At 46.5% G+C, this 20,976-nt stretch overlaps 1 protein-coding gene across 2 annotated transcripts; it reads left to right on the forward strand.

Moving 5' to 3' along the window:
• Positions 1 to 1,280: 1,280 nt before the first annotated feature.
• Positions 1,281 to 20,880, forward strand: P2RX6 (purinergic receptor P2X 6). Of its 2 annotated transcripts, XM_082204035.1 has the most exons (12): positions 1,282 to 1,823; positions 6,234 to 6,384; positions 6,738 to 6,809; positions 8,712 to 8,787; positions 10,988 to 11,081; positions 11,830 to 11,910; positions 12,934 to 13,075; positions 15,378 to 15,487; positions 16,484 to 16,577; positions 17,223 to 17,288; positions 17,480 to 17,557; positions 19,887 to 20,880. In XM_082204035.1, the coding sequence occupies exons 1-12, from the start codon at positions 1,444 to 1,446 to the stop codon at positions 19,974 to 19,976; spliced, it is 1,434 nt and encodes a 477-aa protein (XP_082060161.1). In that variant the 5' UTR covers positions 1,282 to 1,443; the 3' UTR covers positions 19,977 to 20,880. The 2 variants fall into 2 exon arrangements, with proteins under 2 accessions (XP_082060162.1, XP_082060161.1); XM_082204036.1 differs by lacking the exon at positions 11,830 to 11,910 and having other exon boundaries at positions 1,281 to 1,823.
• Positions 20,881 to 20,976: the final 96 nt, after the last annotated feature.

Here is a 20,976-nt window from a genome sequence, read left to right on the forward strand (position 1 = left end):
CTAATAAAAATAAAAACAACAGCCCAATAGCCCCCCCCCCCAGTATAATATTACTGTGAATATGTTTTCAATAAAGGGAAATAAATGTTACCATTACATTTCATATGCCAGGATGCCCCTGCCCCAGAAATCCAAAACACCAGGAAAGGTGCGGTCATTTTAATTTGTGATGATATTTCCTATTTTATTTTGCAATAATAATAATAATAGTAATAATAATTTATTTATACCCCGCCGGTCTACCTGGGTTTCCCCAGCCACTCTGGGCAGCTTCCAACAGAATATTAAAATACAATAGTCTATTAAACATTAAAAGCTTCCCTAAACAGGGCTGCCTTCAGATGTCTTCTGGAATTCTGGTATTTATTTTTCTCTTTGACAGAAGCGGCATAGTCATGCTGGCCACATGACCCAGATGCTGTACGCCGGCTCCCTCGGCCAATAAAGCGAGATGAGCACCGCAACCCCAGAGTCGGCCACGACTCGACCTAATGGTCAGGGGTCCCTTTACCTTTACCTTTATATATATAGGGTGCCTACATTCCGCGTGGACTGGTTGCATGGCAACATGTGCAAAGGGCTTTAGATACCTATTAAGTCCATAAATTACCATATAGCATATACAGTGGTACCTCAGGTTACATACGCTTCAGGTTACAGACTCTGCTAAACAAGAAATAGTACCTCGGGTTAAGAACTTTGCTTCAGGTTGAGAACTGAAATTGTGCTCCTGCGGCGCAGCAGCTGCAGGAGGCCCCATTAGCTAAAGTGGTGCTTCAGGTTAAGAACAGTTTCAGGTTAAGAATGGACCTCCGGAACAAATTAAGTACTTAACCCGAGGTACCACTGTATTCAACATAAAAAACAGCAACCATTTGTTGTTGACAAAGGGCAGCTGGACATATAAAGGGCCCCATTACCTTCAGTAGCTAAGGGCCTCATCAAGCCTAAATAATAATAATAATAATAATAATAATAATAATAATAATAATAATTTATTATTTATACCCCGCTCATCTGGCTGGATTTCCCCAGCCACTCTGGGCGGCTTCCAACACTAAAATACAATAACCTATTAAACATTAAAAGCTTCCCTAAACAGTGCTCCCTTCAGATGTCTTCTAAAAGTTTAGTAGTTATTTTTCTCTTTGACATCTAATGGGATGGCGTTCCACAGGGTGGGTGCCACTACCGAAAAGGCCCTCTGCCTGGTTTCCTGTAACTTGGCTTCTCATAGTGAGGGAACCACCAGAAGGCCCTCGGCGCTGGACCTCAGTGTCCGGGCACTGGACGGAGTACCTCAGAAGGTGGAGGACTCGCCTTCATTGGAAGTTTTTCAGCAGAGGTTAGATGTTTTTTAGTTGAGATTCCTGCCTTGCAGGGGGTTGGACTAGATGACCCTTGGATCCCTTCCAGCTCTACAGTTCTGATTCCAGTTAGCCCATGGAGACAACAGCCACGTCCTTGTTGACCCTCCTTTCCAATTTTAGTCGCCCATTATCAGGCCAGCTTTATTTTACCCTCCCCTCCTTGCTGCTTTGGAAGATGCTGACACAGATCCTCACATCTTCGGCATTTTCTGAAAAGTTGCCTCTTTGCCTGCTCTTCTCTACCTGGGCAGCAGGCCAGGAGGATGTGGCGTCCTCCGTCAGCTTCTGCTGCCGGGATTTCACAGCCAGCCGGCCAGCCATGGGGGATTCCTGGAGCCATTCCTGCTTCGGCTTTCTGGATTATAAAACAGAGAAGTTTGCGCTCACCAGGAATAGGAAGGTCGGAGTCTTGCACCGCCTGATCCAGCTCGGGATCGTGGGCTACATCCTCGGGTAAGAGCTGTGGAAGCAGCGAGATGGGTGCCTTCGAAATCGCAAGTCACCGACGTTTCTGAGGCGTTTCTGGTGAGCTGGTGAATTGCTGCATTGGGTGGATTTACGGTCCTCCAGCCTGATTTCTGGCTCTCTCTTTTTAAGTGCCCTAGAAGCAGCCTCTTTTGCAGGAGGAACTGCAGCCATGCAGGAATCCAGCTTCCTCACACATCCCACCCTTGTTCCACCTATGCCTGGGGTTGCCACATTCCTCCAGCTAGCCCTGCTCCTCTGCCTTTTAACGCCAACGTTGGAGTTTTTGCCCAAATGAATCACGGTGGTGAAAGCAGGTAGATTGCTCGCAGTCCCCAATTCGCTGAATGGGAAGCAACACACAGGCTTCTCCACCCTGGAACTCCCTGCCTATTGACATAAGGCAGGCAGCTTCTCTGTACTGTATTCTTTTCAATGTCTGCTATATATATAAAAAATCCTGTTTAGACAAGCTGACCCAGGTGCTTAGAAAGCTGGTGCAAGTTTCAATTTGCTTTTAGTCTTGTTATTTTAACTTTTTGGAAATCTTATTTTTCTTAGTGATAATTTTATTGTTTTATCTTTTTTTGTAAACCTCTTTGAGGTTTTTCTTTTTACAATCAAGCAGTGTATAAATGTTATGAAACGATTAAATAATTTTATTTATTTATTTCATAACATTCCTATACCCTGGATTGTAAAACAAAACAAAACCTCAAAGCAGTTTTTACACCATACATTTAAAGCCTCCCTCTCCCTCCTCCCCCAAGCATATTGGGAACTGCAGTTTACCCATCCCAGCGCTACAATTCCCAACACTCTCAATGAATAAATTGAATAAATTTATTACGGTCATAGACCAGAAGAAAGGAAAAAAACATAAAAGGCAGCAATAATTTACAAGGGAATGATGGTGTCAGTTAAAAGTTGTAAAATTATACATAAAAACAATACACATATACTCACACACCCACACCCCCCCACACACACATATACATACTCATATATGCACTACAGTATATGTATGGGCTTAAAAAAGGGGGGGGCTTATCCAGGGGTCAGATCTTTTACTTTTTTACAGCTAATGCCCTCCGCTTGATCGCGGCCGCAGAAAACTTGGCCACTTTCAGTGTTACTTCTGGGTTTTTGTCTCCTAGTAGGATTTTCAGCCGCTGAGATTCAGATCGACCTGGAAATTTCTGAACGATAGGGGAGATAAACAGCAACCTGATATCCCCGTAAAGGTCGCAGTGTAACAGCACATGTGAAGCCGTTTCCACCTCCTTCAGACCACATGGGCAAACTCGTTCAGCATAGGGTGTGCCCTCGTATCTGCCCTTTAGTAAGGCAGATGGCAATACATCAAATCTAGTAAGGGTAAACGCCCGCCTATATTTTGCGATTTGTAGGTCCAGCAAATATGGGGTTAGATTAAACCCTTTTCCATAATCTTGGATAGCTGGATATTTATCTATCTTGCTCATATGGTCCTGAAGCTCTACATCTCCTATTCGCTGGCTCACCATCATTTTAGCCTTTTCAAAGCCTGAGGCTATGAGTTCTTGTGAGGAAAGCCCCAGGCCCCTCAATTTTTCATAAAGCGACAATCTCCATTTAGACTGGAACGGGTCTAGTAGAGTCAATGGAGCCACTCCCACTGGGAAAAATATGAGTTTTAGCCAGAAGTGAATCTTCAGGATCCATATCCTGGCATTAATAGGGAGTTGGCCAACCTCCAGCCTAATGGCAGTGTTAGAGACACAGGTAGGTAACCCTAGTAGGGAACGATAAAATTTAGTTTGTACAGATTCCAGGGACTTGAATTTTTGACAATTAAATATCTGGGTGCCATACGTCAATTGTGGAAGTATTTTTGCAACAAAGACCTGGGAGGCAGCAGGAACATATTGACCTCCTTTTCTGTAAAAGAATCTTATGGTAGCTCTGGAAGATCTTTGCGCATTTACAATGGAATTCTTAATCTGATGGCACCAAGATCCCTTCTCATCAAAAATTATTCCAAGATATCTAAAAGATGTTACTTGCTCAATAGGTTGGTTATTAATTTTCCATTTATGTCGGAGTTTTCTCTTGGAGAACACCATAATTTTTGATTTGGTGTAGTTTATTATTAGGTGTTCAGCTTCGCAATACTCTGTAAGAGCTCGTAAAAGTTTTCTTAGACCCACACAAGAGAAGGAAATAAGTGCCGCATCATCCGCGTACAAAAGGACTGGGATTGGTGTATTATTTAGATTTGGGGAATGAGTACTTGCTTCCTCCATCTTCCCGATTAAGGAGTTTATATAGAAGTTAAAAAGAATAGGGGCAAGAACACAGCCTTGCTTGACACCATGGGAACTTTGGATTTCCTTTGATAGGTTCCCATAACGGTCGCATCTAACACGGATCCGAGTATTTTCATGTAGTCTACGGATAAGAAGCAAAAGACGTCTATCGATGTTTGTGACACTTAGTTTTTCCCAAAGTCTGTGCCGGGGTATCGAGTCGAAGGCTGATTTGAAATCTATAAAGGCTACATAGAGAGAGCCTCCTTTCTTTGAGGTGTATTTCTCCACTAGATGTTGCAATACCAATCCTTGGTCTAGAGTTGATCTATGTGCCCTGAAACCAGCCTGGGCTTCCTTTAGGATGTGCTCCTGTTCCAGCCAGTCCGCAAACTTTTCACGTAAGTGAGTTGCATAAAGTTTGCTGATGATGCTTAAGAGACTGATTGGTCTGTAATTGGCTGGATCAAGTTTACAGCCTTTCTTGAATATGGGAACGATGATTGCCAATCCCCAGTCCTCTGGTATTATTGCTGTTTGATCTATGCTGGTGAAAAGGGTGGCAAGGACTGGGGCCCACCAGTCAATATTGGCTTTGAGAAGTTCAGGAGAGATGTTATCTGCTCCCGGGGCTTTTCTGTGTTTGAGTGCCTGAATAAGCCTCCTAATCTCCGCGACCGACACCGGAGGCCACTCATCACCTGCCGCACACTGTATTAGTGGCTGTGTCAAAGGCAGAGCTGAATATGAAGATTGGAAAAATGCCTCCCAAGTCCCTGCAGGTATAGTATACTCCACTTCTGAGGAAGTGAGGATGTGAGGGCGATCTGGCTGCGACATCTGTCACCCCATTGATCGCCAGGGTTGATTTCGGCTGATCTGGCTGGCTAGGCGGGTGTCCCCTTCCTCCCTCACCGCTCCATGTGCGTCCCTCCCGAAGCTGCGCGCTCGGTGGAAGAGGACGACCATCCCAGATAGAAGGAGTGTACCGTTCTTCGGTCAACACTCTCAATAAAATACAGTTCCCGGCATCTTTTAGGGTTGGGCTTTAAATGCATGGCGTGGGTGTGTGGTGCCTGCAGCTCCCATGATCCTCTGCCAGCACAGCCAGCGCTGAGTGAAGATGGCAACCCCAGTCCAAAACAACTGTGAGGCACCGAGTTCAAGAAAGGCTGCAAAGGGAAATAGCTCCGGGCTTAATAATAATAATTTTATTATTTATACCCCGCCCATCCAGCTGATATGAGTTATTGCAATTGTGCATGCTGAGGCTCAGGGATGGGGGCCACATGACTGAGGGCCACATGAAAGTGGTGGGCGGGGCCAGAGGCAAAATTGGGTGGAGCAACGAATGCAAATTTCCCCTTTTCCCAGTGGGTTAGTTTCAACACACACTTGTGCAGCTCTCACGACCTTCCTCCTAAACAAGGGGCATGATCAGTGTTCAAGACAGGCAAAACACACTCAAGGGATGGATCTACACACAGGGGGGAAATGCTATAAAGAAGTCAGAAATTAAATTGTTATAACAAAAGGAAAAAAACCGCTATAGAAAATCGCATAGAATTTATTGCTCTCTGGCGCCATCCGGTGTTGCATGTTTATAATGCATTCAAGATGCTGTTTTCTGACTAACGTAGCAGAGCCCAAGCAGTGCATGAGTCAGGGCTGGGGAGAGATGTGGCTGGGGAGACTTCCGAGGGCCAGATAGAGAGGAGTGGAGGGCCGCATTCATTCCCGGGGTTCCCTGCTGCAGAGGACCTTAATGAACAGGCAGGATCAAATCCATGCTTATTTATGGTATTGTAAAGTTGGAAAAGGCCTTCAAAAGGGCAGACTCCTTTGTACACATAGTCGAACACTAAATAACAGTCTAATCTCTGAAGGGATGAAAATGAGTAAGGTTGAGGAGCTTCTTGGTCAGGGTGTTCCACTGCAGGGGTGCCACCACAGAAAAAGGCCCCGCTCCTTGCAGCCATCTGGAAATGCTGAGGCAATTGTAGCAGATGATCTCCAAGGGTGGGACAACATATCTGGAGCCTGGAAGAGGGGTTCTTTTAAGTGTGCATGTTAAGCATCTTGGATCCCTGTTCTTTCTGCTGCCTCGCAGGTGGGTGTTTCTAGCCAAAAAGGGCTACCAGGAGAAAGATACTGACCCTCACATCTCAGTGATCACCAAACTGAAAGGGATTTCGGTTACACGCATCCGAGAGCTTGGGGACCGAATCTGGGATGTGGCAGATTACGTGAAACCCCCTCAGGTATCCTTTCTTTGGCCTTGTGGCCACAAAAGAATTACCCATCTGGATCAGGCCATATGAAAAATTGAGACGGAGAAGTTTGTGGTAGTACTACTACTACTAGGAGTAAAGTTACAAACAGTAGTAAAGTAGTGGTAAAGTTACTAATACTGGGAAAGTTGTGTTGTTTATTTATTTTAAATCTTTTATACACCACTTTGTTTCTTAAAAATTCAGCAGTGTACCATATAAGAACAAACAAGAGCATTAAACCAAAAATAAAACCAATAAGATGCATATCAAAACAAATAATATGGGGCATTAAAAAAAAAACAACCAACAACTGAATGTACTTGTTTTGAAACATTTCATAGGGGGAAAACGTGTTCTTTGTGGTGACCAATTTCATTGCTACTCCGAAGCAAGTGCAAGGATCATGTCCAGAGGTACGTCGCTGGCTTTTCTTTATCGGTAATTTTTTGCTTCCTCTACAGTTGCTGGAGGCAGGAACCTTTTGGAGCCAGGTATGACTGGTGGGCGGGGCCAGAGGCAAAAGTGGGTGGAGCAACAAATGTAAATTTTACCATTGTACAACAAATTGGTGCCAGTGCAGAGGTAACATGCAAGGCAGAGATCACATCCGATGCCGTTCTCTATCCAGGCAAGCAAGGGTTCAAGGACACATCCCAGCCTCTTTAAAAGATATGGGAACTAGATTAATACACAAATAGAAAAATTATTAGAATTGGCACACAAATTCTTCCCAAGGATTGGACTAGAATTTGGGAATCACAACCCTTAAAATCTGTTAAGTTGTGGGTGAACATATCAGACGACACAGCGACTCTTCAAACAGCTCTTGTTTATTCACAGGCCAGAACAGGACTGAACTGAAGGGTTCAGCCAGCCTGCTTATATAGAGCTCCACTAGAACGCAACAGTAACCATTTTCTGTAACTATCCAATCACTGAACGTCACTTTCAATCCCTTATTTGCATATGTGGACCTGAGTGAAAACTATCTACAGTATCCCCCTGCTGGCCCAGGGTGAGAACTTCAGTACATAACAGAATCTGCTTTCAGTTTTCTTGCAGAAAACTCATTGAAATTACTACACAGGTAGTATTGCACTCCTTTGCAAATGTCAAAAAGATCATTTAATTGTTGGAGGGCTTGCAGTAATTGGAAGGCACCCCGAGGGTCATCTAGTCCAACCCCAGGCAATTCAGGAATCTTAGCTAGATCATACATGATTTTACTTGGACTTTGTTATTTTAACCCATGTGCAACCGTACTCATTCTGTGTCCCTATTTTACAGTTTTGTTTTTCATCTTTTGATCGTCATCAGTTATTATAATTGTCCTCTCTGCTTTATATACAGTATTAAACGAAATGAAAACAAACCTTTATTGTTTTTAAAAAAGGACATGTCCCAGCTAGGCTAAAACTCTTGAGGAGAGTGCAAGGAAGGGCCTGGGAGAGACGCAGCCTGGAAGGGGTTGTGTGGCTTCAGGAGGGCCAGATAGAGAGTTCTGGGGGCCACATTCAGTCTGGAACTCCCCCACCCCTGCTGTGCAGCTTGACCTCTCTGCCCGAGCCCCGGAGAAGCACCTCTCAACCATTCGCCTACTCTCAGCCCAAATCATAGACCAGATAGCATCATTGTAGGCATCATAGAGCCTAGGGCTTGCTGATCAGAAGGTCGGTGGTTCGAATCCCTGTGACGGGGTGAGCTCCCGTTGCTCGGTCCCTGCTCCTGCCAACCTAGCAGTTCGAAAGCACATCAAAGTGCCAAGTAGATAAATAGGTACCACTCCAGCGGGAAGGTAAATGGCATTTCCGTGCGCTGCTCTGGTTCGCCAGAAGCAGCTTAATCATGCTGGCCGCATGACTGTCTGCAGACAAACGCCGGCTCCCTCAGCCTGTAAAGCAAGATGAGCGCTGCAACCCCAGAGTATTAACTGGACTTAACGGTCAGGGGTCCCTTTACCTTTAGGCATCACAGCAGCTTATTCTGTGTCGGTTCAGGTAATCCAGCATCAGGCATCCCCAAACTCGGCCCTCCGGCTGTTTTGGGACTACAATTCTCATCATCCCTAGCTAACAGGACCAGTGGTCAGGGATGATGGGAATTGTAGTCCCAAAATAGCTGGAGGGCCGAGTTTCGGGATGCCTGTCAACATCATCGCAGCAGCAAGGGGCCGGCCAAGTTGCCCTGAGACCCTGTGTCAGGTCTGTGGGTGCCCCTTCCCACTAGAACTTTATAAAGGCATGCCAGGCAGAGCCTCTCACAGGGGTCCCCTGCGGATGCTTTTCCTTCTCAACAACTGTCTTCCCCTCCTCCAGCATCCTTCCATCCCTGATGGGAATTGCAGGAGAGATGAGGACTGTTCGCCAGGACAGCCGGTGGTCCACGGAAACGGTAAGGGGGTCTGTTTCAGTCCTGGTCCCTACCCGCTGCTCTCCGCATCACCCATATCTGAACGCCGAATTTAGCACCAGTTTCTCAGCGGTTACAGCTTGCAAGGCTCCCTCTTGCAGCCTTCCACAACCAGCAGCAGGGGGAGCCATTTTCCGTTTCGCCTCAGGCTGCAAAATGTACTGGGCCGGCCCTGCCAATGGAAGTTACAATCCAAGAATATCTGAAGGACACCGGGTTGGGGAAAGCCAGCGGCGTAGCGTGAGTTGTCAGCACCCGGGGCAAGGCAAGTAATTTGCGCCCCCTAACCCGGGGCAAGGCAAGTAATTTGCGCCCCCCCCAACCCCTAACCTGCCAATCTGAGGCGAGTTGCCGCTGGCGCTGCCGCCCAAACGACGCCGCTTGCCCGGAGGAGGAGGGGGGCAGAGAGGCGAGGAAAATGCAACATGGCCCAGCAGCTGCAGCAGCAGCAGCGGAGGCGGGGCTGTGAGGAGGGGCTGCCTGGCGCGTCCTCCGCGGCCCTGACGCGCGGGGACTGCGACGAGCGCTGAGAGCCGCTGCCTGCCGGACGCCTTCAGCCCAGGCGCGCGCACAGCTCGTCGGTTCCGCGAGACATGGGGCTCTGCTACAGCCTGCGCCCGAGGCTCTTCGGCGACTCCGGAGGCAGCGAGCGCGCCCCCCCAGATGTTGCGCCCGGTGCGGCCGGCCCCCCTTGCACCCCCCACGCTACGCCACTGGGGAAAGCTTCCCTCTTGTTTTTACATTTCTCCTCTGCATCCTTCCCTCCATTCCCCAAAAGCAGCCAGCCGTGCCACAAGTTACAAAAACCGCTGGATTTCTTACTAGCAGCCTTGTTAGCTGTTGTTGCTGAAGGATTCCAAACCACCGATGCCAATTGGAAATCAGTGCAGTTTATGTTGGGGATAATTCAGACAGAAATTCCCAGGTGTCAAAAAAGGCTATTTATGTATGCCACTACTGCGGCCCGGGGACGCGGGTGGCGTTGTGGGTGACACCTCAGTGCCTAGGACTTGCCGATCGCATGGTCAGCGGTTCGAATCCCCGCGGCGGGGTGCACTCCCGTCGTTTGGTCCCAGCGCCTGCCAACCTAGCAGTTTGAAAGCACCCCCGGGTGCAAGTAGATAAATAGGGACCGCTTACTAGCAGGAAGGTAAATGGCGTTCTGTGTGCTGCGCTGGCTCGCCAGATGCAGCTTGTCACGCTGGCCACGTAACCTGGAAGTGTCTGCGGACAGCGCTGGCTCCCGGCCTATAGAGTGAGATGAGTGCACAACCCTAGAGTCTGGCAAGACTGGCCCGTACGGGCAGGGGTACCTTTACTGCGGCCCGTGTTTTGTTAGCCCAGAAATGGAAAGCGAACAAGGTCCCGACTAAAGAAGAATGGCAATTTAAATTGATGAAATATGCACAGCTTGTGGACCTAACATATAGAACAGGAGAACAAGAAGAACATAATGTTTAAAGAAGATTGGAAAATGTTTATTGATTATATGGGGGAAATTATGTACACTTGAAAACGTTGGCAAGCATTAAGATAAATTCAACAGTGTAAATAAGTTTTGATGGATGTAATAATAGAATATTGAATTGTTTAGTTTATGTAAAATATGCAGGGATTTATGTTATGCAAAATGAATCATGGAAAGAGAATAAGTCATTGATATTTTAAGGTTGTTTAAACAAATATTCTAAAATGTAAAACAGAAAATTTAATACAATTTTGTTGGAAAAGGAAATCAGTGCAGTTTGGAAAAGTTCAGTCAGCCACCTTGATTTAAACAGCACCCAGCTGTATCTCAGGAACCAGCAGGCAAAATTTGGCCACATTATTCCAAGAGGTGTCGAAATGCATAGTGAACATTTTCTAAAACATATAGCAGATGAAGCCACCTCATACTGAATTAAACCATTTGCCCATCTAGCTCAGGATTATCTGAGCTTTCCGGGGTCTAATGGGCAAATACGTCAATCTCAGTATCTCTCAGTTTCTGCTTTTCCCAATTTCATTTATTTAACAGCATGCACATACAGCTTGAGTGTCAGAAAACCTCTAAGTGGTTTCCAAAAATATAGGCTAAAGCAATACTTTACATGGGGGAGTTGGGCTGCAGTGCACCTTGAAAGGAATAAAGGGCTTCGGTAAAAAGAAGACATAACTGATATGTGGTTCGGTTCTCTTGCAGGAGTAAAAACAGGGAAGTGTGTCCCGTTTGATGCATCCCATAATACCTGTGAGATCTATGGGTGGTGTCCGGTGGAAAACAAGACCTTGTCCAGGTATGCAAGTTGTCCTCTTTGATCCTGTTTCAACGGCTACCTGTATCTCTGTCCCCCAAACCCACCGCAAGCCAGCCAGACATCTTCAGCTGGGGAACAGGCAGTAGCTGCTAACCAAAGAAGACATTTGGTTGAGAGAGGTGGCCCCTCCCACAAGGTGTATTGCTGGTCAAATAGGCATTGCAGGTTTTCCCCCCAGATGATACCAAAAGCCTTGAGAACCTGTTTAGTCAGAGGGAAAAGTAAGGCAACTACATTGCACTTGGTACCAACTCCTCTTTCAAACCACCTTCAAGGGCGGGAGGAATTAACACTATTTTTGGTCTCCAAGAGGGAACTTTGCCCAAATTATTTTTAAAAATGAAAACAAATTAAATACTTGTTTAGCTAAGCCTAACAAATATGTAGGCTGGTGCCATTGTTTTTAGCTAATCTTTGATTTTTATTACTTTTTGAATGTTTTAGATAGCTGCTTTTAACTGTTTTATTGATTCGTTCTTTTATAAACTGCTTTGAGGGGTTTTTTTTCTACTTCTTACAACCAAGCAACATATAAATGCCATGCTGTATGTGTAAGTAAATAAAGAATCTGCCACCACGTATTATCAGACATGCACCAGAAACTTCAATTTCTCATGGAAAGGTAGCTTAACTTATTCCCCAAGAGACTGCAGGTTGTAAAAACCAAATGCTTGCATTCCTTCCACGAATGCGTTCATAAGGCCCACCTATTCTGTTTTCTACCTAGGAAACCACTCTTGGCTGAAGCGGAGAATTTCACTCTCTTTATTAAAAACACTGTCAACTTTACCAGGTTTAACTTCTCCAGGTAAGGGCTGAGATCTTTAAAGCAGGGTGGGGGCAGTTTTCACAGAGGGTTTGGGATACTGTTTGCAAACAAGAGTGTCAGTCATGGCACCAACACCCAACGCACTGTTGACACAGGATAGATAGGTTGTGCAGGTTTCTGTATGGTCTAGAAACTCTGCAAAGTTTATAACAGTGCCACAAAATATCTCTTCGGGTTCTTGCTTTTTGGGGATGTTTTTGTTTTATATTGTATTGCAGGTGGTTTTTTAAAAGCTTTTATTTATACTTTTCAGATTTATACATTTCAATTTTACAATCATTTTAACATATCCTTCCCCCTCCTTCTGCTCCCACTGGAGCTGTACCTATTTATCTTCTTGCACATTGACGTGCTTTCGAACTGCTAGGTTGGCAGGAACAGGGACCAAGCAACGGGAGCTCACCCTGTCGCGGGGATTCGAACCGCCAACCTTCTGATCAGCAAGTCCTAGGCTCTGTGGTTTAACCCACAGCACCACCTGCGTCCCTATTTTAGTATTAAGTGGCATATAAATAAAGGAAGGGACGCGGGTGGCGCAGTGGGTAAAACCTCAGTGCCTAGGACTTGCCGATCGCATGGTCAGCGGTTTGAATCCCCATGGCGGGGTGAGCTCCCGTCGTTCGGTCCCAGCTCCTGCCCACCTAGCAGTTCGAAAGCACCCCTAAAGTGCAGGTAGATAAATAGGTACCGCTTTATAGCAGGTAGGTAACGGCGTTTCCATGTGCTGCGCTGGTGCTGGCTCGCCAGAGCAGCTTCGTCACGCTGGCCACGTGACCCGGAAGTGTCTTTGGACAGCGCTGGCTCCCAGCCTCTTAAGCGAGATGAGCACGCAACCCCAGAGTCGGACACGACTGGTCCGTACGGGCAGGGGTACCTTTACCTTTACCTTTAAATAAAGGAAACAATTCAGTTGCAAATAAAGGTGCCACAAGGCTCTTTCTCCCAAGCTGCTATTACAACAGATTTCCCAAAAACTTTAATTTTTTTCATGCTTTCGTTCAGGACAAACACGCTGAAGACGACGGATGGCTCTTACTTCAAGGGGTGTCGATATGATGCCGTAGATGACCCCTATTGCCCCGTTTTTCGCATTCGTGACATGGTCGAGGCAGCTGGGGAGAGCTTTGAGGAGCTGGCTCACCAGGTAGGTCTCTCCTTTTGCTTCAGCAACCCATCCCACAAATGCAAGCGCGGAGGGCCAGGGCTCTTTGGGAACTGCTTCCCTCCCAGGAAAAGTCCATTAACTCCAGGTCACATTAGCCTTAGAAAGGGAGTGAGGTGGCTTATGGGAAATGGATGAAGTCCCATCCAGCAGTGCCACTGCCGTAGCAGAGCGATTCAGCATCTGCTTTGTATACAGAACATCCCATGCCCAGCCCCTGGCAAAATCTCCAGGTAGGAAACCTCCTGCCTAAAACTCTGGAGAGCTGCTGCCAGTCAGTGTAGACAATACTGGGCTAGATGGACCAACAGTCTGATGCAGCATAAGGCAGCAAAAAAAAGTTAACGCCATTCTAGGCTGCATCAACAGAAGTATAGTGTCCACGTCAAGGAAAGTCTTACTCTTAGCATATGGTTACCGGATTTTTTCCAGTGAATCCGGGGACATGTTGTTTTTGGAAGCTGAGTAGCAACAGGAAGTCAGTAGTGGGGATGGTGAGGCAAAAGACCCTGGGTCCAAGCACACATGTATATTGTATAAAGGTGCAAAGCCCTTCTTTCACACCCTGTGAAACAAATGCACAGAGTTTTTTAAAAATTGGGCAATGGCCGCCTGCCCGCAACTCCTGATCAGTCAAAACAAAGGGGGGTGGGGGCAGGAGATCTGTACCACCGGACGCCCCCGGTTCCCCTTTGGTAGTGGTGGCGGCAGCAGCAGTCAGCAGCCCATAGCACAAGACAGATCATATGGGGACTTCCGGCAAGGAAAAATTGTGGGCACCACAGCAGCAAGCAGCTCCTGAAGGCAGCCAAAGCCAACTGTGCTACCAGACTGGCTTCGGGCTGCTGAGGCTGCTGCTGCCATGTTTCCCGTGGACAGATTTGCAAATCTGGAGACATTCCAGGGATGGAATTTGTCCGGGGACAGATTTGCAAATCCGGGGATTGTCCCCGGGAACCAGGGACTGTCCCTGGGAACCGGGGACATCTGGTAACCCTATCTTAGCACTATTCTGCCTTGGTCAAACCACACCTGGTGTACTGTGTCCAGTTCTGGGCGCCACAATTTACAAAGGATATTGACGAGCTGAAACATGTGCCACCAAGATGATAATGGGTCTGGAAACCAAACCTTAAAAGGAACGGTTGAGGGAACTGGGTATGCTTAGCCTGGGGGAAAAGGAGTCTGAAAGGAGATATGATAGCCATCTTCAACTATCTAAAGGGCTGTCACAAAGAAGATGGAGCAAGCTTGTTTTTCTCCTGCTCCAATAGCTTCAAGTTACAAGAAAGGAGATTCTGACTATAAACATCAGGAAGAGCTTTCTAATGGTGAGATCTGTTTGACAGTGGGACAGACCACCTTAGAAGGTGGTGGACTCTCCTTCCTTGGAGGTTTTTAACCAGAGGTTGGATGGCCATCTGTAATGGATACTTTAGTTGAAATTCTTCCATTGCAGAGGGTTGGGCGAGATGATCCTCAAGTTCCCTTACAACTCTACAATTCTATGATTACTATAAAAAAAAGAGAATTAGAAAGCTTGCAGCACCTGCATTTTGCTTCTTTGAAGCACACGGCTTCCTCCATAGAATCCTGGGAACTGTGGTTTGTTAAGTGTGCTGGCTCTGTGAGGCATAAACTACAGTTCCCAGGATTCTTTGGGGGAAGTGTGAAATATACGCTGTAGATGTGACCTTCATCTTGGAACAGTGTGGGAAGGGGAGCCACTGAAGCCACATTTCAGGTCCACAAATAACAACAATTTGGAGGTCCCGAGCCTCAAGGAGGTTAGATTGGTTTCAACTAGGGCCAGGGCCTTTTCAGCACTGGCCCCGACGTGGTGGAATGCTCTGTCACCAGAGACTAAGGCCCTGCAGGATTTGACATCTTTCCACAGGGCCTGTAAGACAGAGCTGTTCCGCCTGGTCTTTGGTTTGGACTCATTCTGACCCTTATGTTTCCCTCCCCTTATGGTCTTGATTTATCAGCTACTTTAAAATGAGGCTGCATTTTAAATTGCATTTTAACCTGTATTTTAAATTGTTGGTTTTTCCTTTTCCTCCCCCCTCTTTTTCCCCTATTATGTTTTTACTGTGATTTTATTGGTGTTAGCCGCCCTGAGCCCAGCTCTGGCCAGGAAGGGCGGGGTATAAATAATAATAATAATAATAATAATAATAATAATAATAATAATAATCTCAATACTAATAGATCCCAGTGCCCTCTGTTCTTCTGCCCCATTAATATTACCGTAATCTTATGGCATTTGGTGGATCCCACACAGGGGGGCGCTATTGGACTGCGGATCGACTGGGATTGTGACTTGGATCAGCCTCCTTCGAGATGCAGACCCTGCTATTCCTTCACTCTGCTGGAAAAGAAATTTAACTTCAGGTGGGCACAGCAGCAGGCAGGAGGGTGTGAAGGAAGCAGCGCGCAAGCCAGCCGTTCTGTCTTAAGTAGGAATGGGGGCGGGGAGGATTCAATTCTGCTTGCATTTAAAGGCGAACATGCCCAATTCATGTTTATTGAAACAGTACGTGAAACGAAACACAGCAACCTTTTGGAATCTACACTTCTCTGAATTTTGCAATGCCGAGAAATGTGCAGAAAAATGTATATGTTAGCAATAAATAAATAAATACGCAAATGCACCAGGGGAAACTACTTCCCAATAATTTGTATATCGGGGGAAACTGCATATGTATTGGGAAAGAGCTGCGCTAAAAAACTGAGGCTCAGTGGTTTAGACCACAGCGCCACCCACGCTCCTATACCTTCCTATTCGCACAAGCCTTTGGAATCTGAAGCGCAGGTGATGCTGTCAGGGCAAACGGTGTTTTAATAGCTGGTTCCACATGTGTTCTGATGTATTTTGATGGTTGTTTTTAGCTAGTTCATTGCTATCACTTTGCATTTTGTTATGTTGCTTTTTAGCCAACTTTCCCCCCAATTTAGCAGAAAGGAGGGATACAAATATAATTAAAAAACAACTAACTAAATAAATAATATGAGAGGTCAGGCACTCCTCGCAGTATCTTGAACCCAAGTCGTCAAGGGTCCTGCCAGTCGATACAAGAACCTCAAACGTGGTCCAATAGCATGTGGGCCAAGCCACAGCTTCTGCAAGTACAGTGGTACCTCGGGTTACATACGCTTCAGGTTACAGACTCCGCTAACCAAGAAATAGTACCTCGGGTTAAGAACTTTGTTTCAGGATGAGAACACAAATCATGCAGCGGTGGCACAGCGGCAGCAGGAGGCCCCATTAGCAAAAGCAAGACTCAGGTTAAGAACAGTTTCAGGTTAAGAACGGACATCTGGAACAAATTAAGTACTTAACCCAAGGTACCACTGTACGCTGCTCATCTGCCTGCTTTCTTTCTTCAGAACCGCCTCCTATTATCGGGACCCCCTGAACCGGCAGTCTCGGAGCCTGTTGAAACTCTATGGTATCCGCTTTGACATTTCAGTCCACGGCCAGGTAAGGACCTCTGAGGCCCCATGTGCAGCGGATCCCTAGGGGAGGAGGTGCTATGCAGGGATCCCATTCATCACCCGCCAATTGTTAGAAACTGAGATATGAAAGCTAGGAGCTAAAGGGCACCTTAAACCGAAGGTTATGGGAACAACAACGGAATGTCTAGACGCACTTTTTTAATAACAAGAATACAAAGCTGAAAATGAGTGAACTGCAGCTAAAATATTATGTTCATTTTTCACACGGTCTAGACCTTCCCCTGCCCACCCCCCTAATATTCTGTTGCGCCACAGGCAGAAAAGGGGGGGGGAGCTTATATTCCCAATTATTTGTGCCTTATATTTACCACAGAAGCTCAGTGCACCAGTGGCCTGACTTAGTAGATGACAGTTTTCTATATAATGCAGGGGAAATCCCTAACTCACCAAGTATTTGAGACCCATCAGCTACCCTCACCTGGTTTAGCCGGCCAATCAAAGCCGTTCCCAGGGTGTGGTTTCTGTCGCATGCTGACAGCTTCTAAGAGCCACAGATGAGTGCAGGATGGGGACAAAAGACAAACAAAAAACCCCAGAAGGAGTGCAACATGTGTCCCCCACCAGAGTGACTACCCCTCCCCTAATACCCTACACTCTTTTTATTACTCAGGCTGGGAAGTTCAGCATCATTCCCACCGCTGTCAACTTGGGGACAGGAGCTGCCTTCCTTGGAGCTGTAAGTATGACCGGTAGAGTAAAAAAGGCCCTTTTGGACTACAACTCCCATCAGCCCCCGGGCATTGCAGCTGTACGGTGCCCCTGGGGCTGATGGGAGTTGTAGATCCAAACAAACAGAGAGCGCAGTGTTGGCCAAGGCTGGTCTGGATGCTGAATGATTGATGTCATACTGGACTCTTGCCATCCTAGGCTGCCGTGGTTTGCGACCTCGTCCTGCTGTACCTCGATACGAAAGCCGAATTTTATCGGAGCGAGAAATACGAGGAGGTAACAGCGATCGGATGTGGGCTGATCTGGCCTCTTGCTTTTGTTTATGTGGATGCGGCTGCCTTTGAATTCCCTCTCTCTCCACCATGCCCTTTGCTGTAAACATCCCTTTGCTGCTGCCTTGCCTGCATGCTCCGGTTCCGTCCCATTTAGCACTCGCTGTCACGCCCCATCGTCCCGCTGTGGGGAATCGCAGCCTCAGCAGCCCCTCGTGCTCCGTGGGGACTGGCAGCGACTGGTCAGGGATCTTGAGAGGGAATTTGTGTCTGAAGGTGTTTGGCTCCCCAAGCCTTTACTTAATTTTGTTTTTTGGGGGGATGTCCCTTCTAAAAGCAGAGGGACATGGGTGGTGCTGTGGTCTAAACCACTGAGCCTCTTGGGCCTGTTGATTGGAAGGTTGGCTAAATAGGTACTGCTGCAGTGGGAAGGTAAACGGTGTTTCTGTGTGCTCTGGTTTCCGTCACGGTGTCCCGTTGCGCCAGAAGTGGTTTAGTCCTGCTGGCCACATGACCCGGAAAGCTGTCTGTGGACAAACGCCAGCTCCTTCAACCTGAAAGCGAGATGAGTGCCACAACCCCACAGTTACCTTTGACAGGACTTAACCATCCAGGGGTCCTTTACCTTTTCCTTTTACCTGGTAAAAGCAGGCTTTTCTGCATGCAATGATGATGATGATGATGATGATGATGATGATGATGATGATGATGATGATAATAATAATAATAATAATAATAATAATTTGTTTGTACCCCACCCATCTGGCTGGGTTTCCCCAGCCACTCTGGGCAGCTTCCAACAGAATATTAAAATACAATAATCCATTAAACATGAAAAGCTTCCCTAAACAAGGCTGCCTTCAGATGTCTTCTAAAAGTCTGGTAGTTGTTTTCCTCTTTGATATCTGGTGGGAGGGCGTTCCACAGGGCAGGTGCCACCACCAAGAAGGCCCTCTGCCTCGTTCCCTGTAACACAGCCCTCAGATCGTGAGGGCATATTAAAAGTAAAAGAACACAAGGAGAGCCTGCTGGATCAGGCCAATGGCCCCTTTAGCTCAGTATCCTGTTCTCACAGTGGCCAACCAGATGCCTCAGTGGGAAATCCACAAGCAGGATTCAAGCACAAGAGCCCTCTCTCTCCTGCTGTTTCCAGCAACTGGTATTCAGAAGCATTGCTGCCTCCAGCCACGCAGTGCCTTCACTGAGCCATTGATAGCCTGATCTCCCATGCATTTGTGTAATCATGCTTAAAAGCCATCCAAGTTGGAGGTCCTTACGGGAAACAGTTCCACAGTTTAACTCTGTTCTGTGTGGTGTAGTGGTTAAGAGCGGTGGACTCGTAATCTGGTGATCCGGGTTCGCTTCCCTGCTCCTCCACCTGCAGCTGCTGGGTGACCTTGGGCCAGCCACACTTCTCTGAAGTCTCTCAGCCCCACTCACCTCACAGAGTGTTTGTTGTGGGGGAGGAAGGGAAAGGAGATTGTTAGCCACTTTGAGACTCCTTAAGGGCCAAACATTTTTCAAAGAGGGCCAGATTTGATGAAGTGAAGGGCCGTGGGAGCTGACCAAAGGGCCAACCAAAGTTGTTGAGCTTCTTTTAGGATTGAAGTTGTTGAGATTTTGGGGGGGGGGTTACCCCAGGAAATAAACTGCCACAGAGGCTAGTTTAAACTGACCAGAGGTCCGGATTAGGCCCCTGAAATGGACTATGGTCATGCCTGCCTTAAGGAGAGTGAAAGGCGGGATATCAAGTACAAACTCTTTTTCTTTTTCATAATAATATTTATTATTTTCAATACATAAAGATAACACAAGAAAAAGTTAACAATAATAAAGGGAAAAGAATGAAACGGAAAAAAGAACAAAGAATATAAAACATAAAATACAACAAATCACCAGATAAACTAAAACTTAATTAATTAATTAAAATCCATCTTCATAAACATATTATTTGACTTCCTCAAATCTATTCCATCTGAGTTTCTTAGTAGTTATATATAGCAGTTTCCAATATCATTATTTCATAAAACCATATCACAGTCCAAACTCTTCTTCTTCTTCTTTGTCCCAAATCATCCAAAATTCAGGGTCATTGGCTCTCCATGAGTTCTGGTGTTCTGAGAGAGGGGAAAAACTTTTCTCTATCTGCTGTCTCCCTGCCAAGCATGCTTTGGTCCCCTTCTATCATGTCTTGCGTGCCTTTTCGCTAAACTATAAAGTCCCAAACACTGCAACCTATCTTTAGTCCCCTTCTTCATTTTGCTTGCCCTTTTCTGAACCTTTTCCAATGCCCACAGCATCTTTCTAATATGTTCCCTGTTCTAATTTTCCAGGCAAAGCCACCGAAAACCAAAGTTGACGCAGCCACACTAGCCCTACAGACCACGGGCAAGAAATCTCAGGAGAGACCTAATGTGGGATAGGTGCTCAAGCAGACGGGCAAGATCTCTCCTCCTTGCTTTGGATGCATTTGGCCCTCCAGGAAACCGAGACTTCAGTGTCCAACTGGTGTATCTCTTTAAAACAGACTCCTCCAACCAGGTGCTTTGGACTACAACTCCCATCAGCCCCAGGGCTGTGTTGTGTGGGGTTGATGGGTGTTGTAGTCCAAAACCTTCAGAGGGTAGCAGCAACACAGAGGTGGAAAGCCCCAGGGCGGCCTTTCCCAAACAGATGCCTTGCAGAGGTTTTGGACTACAATACCCAACAACCCTGGGAGTTGTAGTTTGGGGAGGGCTGGTATAAAGGGTCTCAGATACCAGGGTGTGGGAAGCCCATCAAACCCACCCCTCTCTCTTCCTTTCTTCCTCTCTCAGATATAGAGATTCCATTGGAATAATTCTCAGCCACACTTCTGTCGAGGGAATAAAAACCTCCCCACATTAGTTTATCTTCCTGCTTCTGCCTAAAGATCACTTTTAGATGAAACCTGCTCTTTTCACCCTTTGCTATGGGACTTGCAGGTTTTCTTTACTTACGTGGGGAACTGGTGCATTTTCTTGGCGTCTATTTAAATTTATAGCCCACCACACCTCCCCAAAAAGGTGCTCAGCATACATACGATGAGAAGGTCCCTGCATTGCAGGGGGTTGGACTAGATGACCCTTGGCGCCCTTTCCAGTTCTATGATTCTCTAAGGGTCTCTCTCTCTCTCTCTCTCTCTCTCTCTCTCTCTCTCTGACTGTAAACTGTGTATTGGGGCACATGACGACAGGTCTCCATCAAGTACTCAGGTCCCAGGTCAATTAATAAAATTAATTTATTATTATCACCATCATCAGTTTATTAATCACCTTCTACACAATCCTCTCAAGGCGATATACAACAATAATAATAAAAACAGTTTAAAACACACACACACACACATATATTCCCATAGTGGTTTAGCAATCAATCCCTCTTCCTAAGGAACTCTGGGAATTG

The sequence above is a fragment of the Podarcis vaucheri genome (genome assembly GCF_965113315.1).
Source record: "Podarcis vaucheri genome assembly, chromosome: 16".
Taxonomy (NCBI): Eukaryota; Metazoa; Chordata; class Lepidosauria; order Squamata; family Lacertidae; genus Podarcis; species Podarcis vaucheri.